At 40.3% G+C, this 10,156-nt stretch overlaps 1 protein-coding gene across 1 annotated transcript in view; it reads right to left on the bottom strand.

Moving 5' to 3' along the window:
• Window positions 1-10,156, bottom strand: part of PDE5A (phosphodiesterase 5A, cGMP-specific) — a 283,278-nt gene that overhangs the window by 36,616 nt on the left and 236,506 nt on the right. The window contains exons 17-18 of the mRNA XM_006874591.1: window positions 6,975-7,052; window positions 4,197-4,260 (exon numbers count right to left, since the gene is read on the bottom strand). Coding sequence (XP_006874653.1) covers window positions 4,197-4,260; window positions 6,975-7,052 — 142 coding nt within the window. The remainder of the gene's footprint in view (window positions 1-4,196; window positions 4,261-6,974; window positions 7,053-10,156) is intronic.

Genomic DNA, 10,156 nt, shown 5'->3' with positions numbered 1-10,156 from the left:
GCTGACTCTTGGGTAATACAGGGAGAGAAAGAGTTCCCAAATGTTGAAGGGTGAGCATAAAACAGCAAAACACCACCAGCAAAAACAAACAAACAAAAAAACTAGACTGAATATTGCAGTCTATAATCACAGAATAGAGAGAGGAGGGAGAGAAGTGAAAAAAAAAAAAAAAATTCTGTAGCCTAATGCTAGTATGAGTTTAATGTCCTTTCTTCAGCTTCTTGCTTTCCAAGCTGCCTGAGAGATTCCAAGATGCTATTGTTGGTTGTTATGCTATACCTCAGGCTTTAATTTAACTTTAGGCCTGTTTTGTTTTTAAACTCTTTCCCTCTTCTACAGTCCTGTCCTGGCCTTTCCTGTGTTTAAAAAACAAAAACAAAAATGTTCAGGGCCAGCTTTTGGGCTGAGTGTATCTGTGCCCATGCATAGTAGAACTCACCAGTGGTGAGGGTGGGGGTGTCCACTTGTTCAGGCTCCCCTAGAATTCTAGTCACCAGAATGGAGGTGCCCATACAGTGGGGGACGTCAATGACCAGATACGAAAAAAAAAAAAAAAATCAGAACAAAGCAAAACCGACAAAGTGTATTGTTCACTTTTGCTCTGAGGTTCTTGCGGCATTTTTCCGTGGAGTGTCTGCTCTCCTGCTTGGTCTTGCCATTTGGTCTCACCCAAGATGTTGGCTCTGGGTCTCTGTGCCCAGCAGATTCAAAATTAAGCAACTACTTTCTTCAACTTCAAGTTCCAACAGCTATAAGCCTTCAAACTTTAGAAATATTCCCTTATCTGTGGTTCCTAGCTTTGGAGCTCTGCCCTGGATCTGATTTGCCTGGTATTCTGTGGTGTGGTTAACAGCAAACTTCACTGCACCTCCACCCTAGCTGCCATCAAGCCCTGCCTCAGCCACTTTCTAATTCTTCTACCTCTAATTGCTTTCATTTGTCTAATTATATTCACTAGTATTTTTAACGTGATGATTTTATATTTTGTAATTAGATATGTGTTTATTTTATTTTAAGGAGTATCCTTTAAAATAATATGAGTGGATATTACATTTTAACAAATGTCAGTAGTATATTTATGGACATGATCTATGAAATTTTTTCTCTCCTTAGTCTTACTAACAGACTGGAAACCACTGTTTGTAATCTCAGTACCGCATGCCATTCTGAAATTGTTGTTGTTAAGTGCTGTCAAGTTGGTGCTGACTCATAGTGACTGGTGTAGGGTTTCTGAGGAGCGGCTGGTGAGTTTGAACCACTGACCTTGCAGATTCTGTAATCAGATAGAATCACATGTATTAAGAAAGAATAAGGATCTAATGGGTAATTGGCTGCTGCTTGTGATGAGAAAGATCAGTCATTGTCCTTAGAACTTAATTATCATCATCACTGTAGTAGTAGAAGAAAGCATTTAAAAAGCATTTACTATTTGCTAGCGAGGAGCCTGGGATTCCTGGTGTGAGCTCTAGAATAAGCATGGAATTGTGAACTATAAGGCAGCAGTTCAAACCCACCAGCTGTTCCTCAAAAACCTTATATAGGGTTGCAATGAGTTGGCAACACTTGATGGCACTTAACAACAACAAGAAAGGAGCCCTGGTGTTGCAGTGGTTAAGTGCTCAACTGTTAACCAAAGGTTGGCAGTCCGAACCCACTAGCTGCTCTGTGGCAGAAAGATGGCAGTCTGCTTCTATAAAGACTGATCATCTTGGGAAACCCATGGGGCAGTTACACTCTGTCCTACATGGTTGCTATGAGTTGAAATCAATGCAATGGCAATAGGTTTGCTCTTGGTATTTCCCAGGTACCTAGTAAGGAGCCCTGCTGGCACAGTGGTTAAGTGCTTGCTTGTTAACTGAAAGGCTGGTGGCTCAAGCCTTCCAGTCATTCCAAGGGAGAAAGATGAGGGTGTCTGCTTCTGTAAAGATTACAGCCTTGGAAACCTCATAGGGACAATTCTACTCTGTTCTGTCGCGTTGCTAACGTGTCTGAATTGACTAAATGGCAACCTTTTTTTTTTTTTAAAGGTTTGTTATTGTTGTTGTTGAGTGCTGTTGAGTCGGTTAAGACCCATAGCGACACATAGCATTAAATAACATAAACCACGGCTATAAATCTTTATGAAAGCAGATTGCCACACCTTTATCCCAGGGAGTGGCTGTGAGTTTGAAAGGCGGTTTAATGTTTTACCACGGCACCGTCAGGGCCCCTTCTTATGAGGTATGGTCTTGCTGTTGTTAAGTGCCTTTGAGTGGGTAGCAACTTATAGCGACCCTGTATAGGATTTTCAAGGAATGGCTGGTGGGTTTGAACTGCTGACCCTGTAGTTAGCAGTTCAGTGCTTACCCTAACGTGCCACACTGTGAGTAGGTTTCCATTTTGTAGATGAAAAAATTAAGGTCCAAAGATGAAGTGACTTGCTCAAAGTTAATTAGTAAGTAGTAGCATGGGATTTGAACTTAAGTTGTTCATGTCCAAAGCCTGTTCTCTTGACCACTATGCAATACTCTTCTCTGTCGTTAAGTGCCGTCGAATTGGTTCCGACTCATAGCCACCCTGTATAGGGTTTCTGAGGCTGTCATCTTCACAGAAGCAGACTCCCTCATCTTTCTTGGAATGACTGGTAGGCTTGATTGATAGGTATGTTGCTGCTGTTGTTAGGTGCTATTGAGTAGATTCTGACTCATACCAACCCCGTGTATAGAGTAGAACTACCCCATACAATTTTGTAGGCTATCATATTTATAAGGCGCGCTGGTAGTGTAGTGGATTATGAGTTGGGCTCAGCAGTTTGAATTAACCAGGAGAAAGATGAGGCTTGCTGCTCTCATAAAGATGTACACGGGGTGGCTATGAGTTGCAACTGACTCCATGGCACACCACCAATCTTTACCAGAGCAGATTGTTAGGTTTGCTTTAACCAAGCTTCTGGGTGGGCTCAACCCACTAACCACAGGTTACCAGTGTGCCCTCAGGGTTCTTTCTATAGGCACACAGTCCTATTTATTATCAGGCAGGGAAGTATGTAAACACCTTTCCCATGTGCCTAGGAAACATCAGTGTTGGCCATGGAGAATGAGTTTCTGAACCTGCTTTCTCAGCACAAGTGTTTCATGGAGTTGAGCCTGCGGTTACTGGGCTCAAAGAGTATGTAGTTCGGGGCCTGATCTGCAACAAACTGTCAATAATCTTAGCGCATTAAGGATTTAAAATGCAATCTCAACAAAAACACAATATATACATCATTGCATATGTATCCATCGTTTTTGTGAGTCTTTATCAACTAAAACCAAACTGACTGCCATCAAGTTGATTGTACTCATAGCGACCCTATGTAGGGTTTCTGAAACTGCAAATCTTTACAGTAGCAAACAGCCTGGTCTTTCTCCTTGAAAGCTGTGGGTGGGTTTGAACCATTGACCTTGGGGTTAGCAGCCCAGTGCTTATTCAACAGTACCACCAGGACCTCTGCAAAATGTTATAACAGTCACAAATTTAGAGATAAGGATACATTAATAGACTCAGAGTAGCTTAATAGGTTTATGTCAAAGAAGAGACCTTTATTTCTTCTAATTTCAAGTTATTATAAGGATGTATGTTTAAAAAACACACCAAAAAACCCTGAGTGAGCTGTAGTATTACTGGAATGAAAACTTACCAACAGCTAAGTGTTTGCTATGCTACACTAATGTATCTTGCAGATACTGCCAAGTGTAAATGACTTTTCTACAAAGGAAAAACTGTTTATGTCCCATTGTTGTTGTTGTTAAATGCCATTGAGTCAGTTCCAAACCACAGTGAACCTGTATAGGGTTTCCGAAGAGCAGCTGGTGAGCTTGAACTGCTGACCTTGTGGTTCAAACCAACTCTACTTGTAATACTATTTAACAATTATTGTTAAGTGCCGTTGAGTTGATTCTGACCCACAATGACACTGTATAGGGCTTCTGCGGAGCAGCTGGTGAGGTTGAACTGCCAACCTTGCAGTTCAAATGGCTTCGCAGTCTGGTGCATTAACCCACAGCACCACGCCAGGACTCCAAGGGCAAAAAATTCCAGAAACACATAAATCACTACAGAAGCTGTCTTTAAGAGGGAACTAAATATAAGAAGTCGCTTTAAGAGGTAGTCAAAATAAGAGACACTGCTCTTCTTTTGACTTTTTAATTAATATTAATCATCACTAAGCAACATACCCGTTGTTGAATAGGCCAGGGCTTAGTTATTGCAGAAAGATCACAAGCTGTCATCAGCATCGCTCTGTTACAGAGAAAAAGAAACCCAATACTACTATTTACTTTCATGTGAATGTGTAACCTCAGTAAATAGTCACTAAGTTAAATTAAGGCCCTCTAAACAATGGCAGTGACAATTCATGAGGAGTAAAGAAATGAAAACAGAATTCATACAGAGGCCTGACCGATGCAGTGACAACAGGGTGACATTGTTCTGGTTACCCTGTGAACTCTTGGAATTTACCCTCAAATCACCTCACTTAGCTCCAGTCTGGCACAAAGAGAAATTATTAACCTCTGGGCAAAAACATGCCTGCTAGTGTGATTTTTTTTTTTTTAAAACGTGGTATCTCATTCCTAGTGACAATACAATGAAAGCTCGCTGATTACTAATAATTAACCATTCAAGATATCCTACTGAAAAAAAGTCCTATGTCAGAAAGGGTTATGGTGGGTTATTCGAATCCACTCAACACATAGTGATTTCCATGTGCAAAGCCTTTGAAAAACTAAATGACCTCCACCAGAGAAAAAGAAATGAGAGCAAGTATAATGCTCCTTAGTCCCTCTTTAAAGAAAAATGAAAACCATGGCGAGCTCTGGGGTCTGTGACAAAGCCCTCTAGAATACAACAACCATTGTATGGTTCTCTCTTTTGTTTAGTGTTTTTCTATGCCAGATCCAAATATCTACCATTGTTGTTGTTAAGTGCTGTCGAGTCAATTCTAACCCATAGCAACCCTGCATAGGGTTTCCAAGGAGCAGTTGGTGAGCTTGAACCACAGACCCTGTGCTGTGGTTCAAACGACTTTGCAGTCTGACCATATGCCTCCTTTAATATGTTTGAAGAAACAGGAAAGGTCATACTGTAATATAGAAACACTACAGGAAAAGGGCTATTATCATTGATTCTTCTAGGGAAATCCAACCTAAAAGCATAATCTCTCTAGCTATCAAGAAAATGGAATTGATTCTACTGTTATTCTATCTTCCACAATGTCTCTCAAAAAATACTTTTAATCATTGCTTGAACTCATTTTCATTGAGGATTTCAATAATACTTGCCATATCATACTGACTCGCCCAAAGATCATTACGTACTTGTATGAGCTTAACTTCTTGTTAGCTTCTGTAGAGCTGCCTCCAACTCATGGTAACCTCAAGTGAAATGGAACAAAATGCTGTTTGGATCTAGGTCATCCCATGGTCCATTGCAAATCAAGCCACTGTGATACATAGGGCTTTCACTGACTGCTTTTGGAAGTAAATTTCCAGTTTTTTTTTTCTAGTTCATCTTACTCTAGAAGCTCTGCTGAAACCTGTTCAGTATCATTTGTTGTTGTTGTTAGGTGTCATCAAGTCAGTACCGACTCATAGCGACCTTATGCACAGCAGAACAAAATACTGCCTGATCCTGGGCCAACCTCACTACTGTTGTCATGCTTGAGTCCATCGATGCTGCCACTTGGCTAGTCCATCTCGTTAGGGGTCACAGCAACATGAAAACTTCTACTGATGGATAGGTGGTGGTTATGTACTGGCCAGGAATTGAACCTGTGTCTCTGGAATGGAAGGGGAGAATTCTACAGGAACTACCACTTCCCAATGAGCTTAACTACAATGTAGAAAAGAAAGGGGGCAAGAGGGTATGTCTAGCACTAGATCTTCTGATGGTGAGCAGTTATAACTCAGGAGCGTGAAACAGGGAGTCTGTGGCATAGACTAGAATTAAGGTTCGATTTCATTTTGTTATTAAGAATGTCTGTTTACTAAACAGAGTAGATGTCTGTACATTTCTGAAGCACATGCTGAGACTATAGATTAAGTGGAGTATGACTGTAAGAACAGACAGCTGTGCATTGATGATTTCCTTTAGTCTGTATCTTTAGTCACATACTAAGTAATAAGAATCTATCTAAGGAAATGTTGATTCCAAAATTGTATAAACACTATCCTTATTTCTGCTCCTGACTTACTTTTCTTTATTGTTGTTAAGTGCCACTCAGTTGGTTCCAACTAATAGTAATCCCATATAGGGTTTCAAAGGAGCGACTGGTGAGTTTGAACTGCCCACCTTGTGGTTCAAGTTGACCTTGCAGTCCAGTGCTTTATCCCACAGGGTCACATCAGGACTCCACTTTTCTTTATACTGTCTCTTTATTCTTTTTCATTAATGAGTTCTTGCCATGGCAAAGGGAGTAACAGCAAAGGAATGGCATATATGAGGGGGCTTCAAAAAGTCCATGGAAAAATTCTATTATCTTTTAATTCTATTCTTCCATGATCTTTCTGAAGCACTCTCATACAGCTAGAAGACAGGAGGGATGAAGTACTCATGAGGACAAACAGAAAGCTTTTAGGGCTCCAGTTCTGACAGCATGGCTCTGCCACCTTTCAAGAAATGACCATATAGCCATTTCCATCCATATTCCCAATGTCTATTTCCAGCTCTTCCATTCTGAAGAATTGGAAAAATAACAAGGGAGTACTACAGCCCTGTACTGACATTCTATCATATTTTCTATGTCCTTTCAGAATAAAGGGGCAATTTAGTCACTTGAATTGACAAATAATTTTTTTTTCTCAAATTATTCATATATAGTTCTTGGTACAGCATTCTGGAGAATTCTGACAACAGCTGAAATACCATCTTGTAACAATAATGGCAATAAAATCTGATAGTGGGAAAAATTAATTGGATAGTAAAACTTTAGATTTAAGGAGAATAAACCTACTTACAAAAATAACTCCTTTTGATGAGGATCTTCCAGACTGAACTGCTTCTTTTTTATGAGTTCAAAAAATTCTCCTCGCCTCCTTGAAATTAAAAAAACATTTGGTAGTTATAATAATTATTTATGCTCTTATGACTTTGCTCTACAAAGATTCATGGAGTAAAATTTGAGGAAAACAATCTTTAGTGGTTTTATTCCTTTCTTAGAACCCAATACAAAAACCACTGTTGAAGAATCTTTAGTACTTCATTTTATCTTTTTCAATAATTTTCTTTGGATAAAACATTAAATGTCATATAATTTCTAAATTCCGATCTCAAATAATGGTAATTTTATTTCTTGAACATTATTTACTTTCAGAAAATAAAAGTTATAAATTTCCCAAGAATTATTTAAGTGCATGGCATAATAAGATCTATGTTGTTAAGTGCCGTCGAGTCAGTTCCGACACAGAGCAACCCTGAAGAGGGTTTCCGAGGAGAAGCTGGTGAGCTTGAACAGCTGACCTTATGGTTGAAACTGACTTTGCAGTCCAATGTATTAACCTGCAGCGCAACACCAGGACTCCCAAATATGGTTTATAAATGAGGTGGCTTCAAAAAAATGTGTGGAAAAATCCCATTATCTTTTTTTTTTAAAAGGTTTTTATTTTAGATTGAGTGAAAGTTTACAGGGAAGATTATCAGTTTTACATTTAACAAATTATACATCTTGTCTCATGACAATGATTATAATCCCCTCCATGTACCATCAGTTAATAGATTTCTCTCTATTCACTCTAGCTTTAAAACAAACAAACAAAAAAACCACTCAGGCATATATATTAATTTATACCTCCAAGGGGCACATTCTGCAAGTCAGCCTCCTGACGACCAGCACTTAGGCCCTCTCTTCCCATGAATCTAGAATCCTCAGCCACTCCCCCTCTCCATGACCCAATCAATCTCTGCCTCCGTCTCTGGTGTTGCTGCTTCTTGGGATAAGGTCCCGTATTCTGCTTGTGTTCTTTTCCCTTGATGGTCCTAGGGTTCTCTGTTTCTGGACTGTAAGATTAACCACTCCCATTTTTGTTACAAAACTTCTACCTTTACAATTCACTCCCATTTTTGTTACAAAACTTCTACCTTTACAATTGTGACAGTCGCAATTAGTCCTGATAACAATTACTCACTATTGAATCATACAAATCTTATCCCCATCTCTTTTCACCAGACCCATCTAGACAAGATGAAAACTATTCAGTGGGGATTCTGTTTCCCCCTCCTCCCCCCCCCCCCACAATAGTCTTAAACTAAATTCCCTTTTGAATCCTTGTAAGCTAGTTGCTTTGTGCCTTTATCGCCCCCTCATTTTAGGTAGCCAATGTCTAAATTGCCTAATCCTATCTACCCTGTGTACAAAGGGGGATAGCATTGATACTTGATGTGACGACTCCTTACCTGTTGGTATTTAGAGTTATTACCTCCATGAGTATAGGTCAAGTTCATCAAATTGTAGCAATTTACCCTTGTTTCCTTTATCAAAATTTTTTTTTTTTTGTAATCTTCCTCTAGTCAAATTCTGATTACCAAGCCATCGAGGTTAGATCAAATGGTTACTGTCTGTAAGTTTGGGTGTTCTCGTGCATCTCCTCTCATTTCATATCAGCTGGACACTTCACTCTCAGCTCTAGTGTTCTGAGGCTATGTCCTTGTCCATGGGCTCAATTGTCCCCAGGTCTCACCACACTTTGGACCAAACAGCCCTTCCTCTTCTCTCTGTCAGCTCCAGGTCAATGGGACTTAATGGACGGTGGTTGAACTCATCCCATTTCTTCATTGCTGCCTTTCTCCCTCTTCCACTCACCAGTAGATCAATGTGGTTGCCAGCAAGCTTACATACCTGTTTGTGTGTTCCCTTTGAGTTTCAGTCTTAGAGGGGAGTTAGTTTGTCCTGAATGAACTTGATTGCTTCCTGGCGAACACTTTGCTTATGCTTGTAGTAGCTACTCATGCTGACTTTTTTGTTTTGGGTTTTTCCTGATTACCTTTCTTTGAAGATGTATCTTCTGTCACTTTAGCTGTTCCAGGCTGGTCTGCTTGTCCTTGCTAGTGGGAATGTCCCACCTCAGAAAGCTCTGGATGGGACTCAGGATTCCACTTAAGGTCCTATACTCTGCAAAGGCTTTGCAAGAGGCCTATTTCACTGGGAAAGTACTAGAACCCCTTTTAGGTATTCCAATCAGTTATAGGCTGAAGATGGGCTTACAAGTTTTCTGTAATCATGTTGCCCAACATTCCTTTCTGTCCTACTGAAGTGTCTATTTTACATTAGTAGGCAAGGAAAACCAATATTCATAATTCAGTCAAGCATTTTAGTATTATTTCCCCTCTTCAAACTATGCATCGAACCATGTATCACAGAGCCCTGTAGTTCTTAGGTTGAGCATGCGTCACTATTTACCTCTGTCCCACTTAGGCCATGCAAACCTGTCTCAGTGTTCCCTATCTATCCTGTTCTTCCACCTTCTTGTATTGCCCTCCCCAACACCTGAACTAAACCCCCCACCCCAACCCCACTGTTGTGGTTACCTTTGTTGTTGTTGTTAGGTGCCGAGTCAGTACCGACTCATAGCGACCCTATTCACAGCAGAATGAAACACTGCCCGATCCTGGGCGAACCTCACTACTGTTCCCACGCTTGAATCCATCAATGCTGCCACTTGGCCAATCCATCTTGTTTTGGGGGTCTTCCTGTTTTTCTTTGACCCCTCCACCTTACCAAACATGATATCCTTCTCCAAAGTATGAGAGATGAAGTTTGGCCATCTTCATCTCCAAGGAGCACTCTGGCTGCACTTTTTCCAAAACAGATCTATTGCTTCTTTTGGCAGCCCATGGCACTTTAAATATTCTCCTCCAACACCATAACGCAAACGTATCAATTCTTCTACGGTCTTCCTAATTCACTGTCCAGCTTTCGTATGCATATGAGGTTGTTGAAAATAACATGGTTTGAGTCAGGTGTACCTTAGTCCTCAAGCTGACAATTTTGGTCTTCAGCACTTTAAAAAGTTCCTGTGCAGCAGATTTGCCTAATGCAATACGTCCTCTGATCTCTTGACTGCTGCTTCCGTGAGTGTTGATAGTTGATCCAAGAAGAATGAAGTCCTTGACAACTTCAATCTTTTTTCCGTTGATAAGAATG

The sequence above is a fragment of the Chrysochloris asiatica genome, unplaced genomic scaffold, assembly GCF_000296735.1.
Source record: "Chrysochloris asiatica unplaced genomic scaffold, ChrAsi1.0 scaffold00288, whole genome shotgun sequence".
Lineage (NCBI taxonomy): Eukaryota > Metazoa > Chordata > Mammalia > Afrosoricida > Chrysochloridae > Chrysochloris > Chrysochloris asiatica.
The sequence above is the reverse complement of the archived record's forward strand: the minus strand, read 5'-3'. Positions and strand labels throughout refer to the sequence as shown.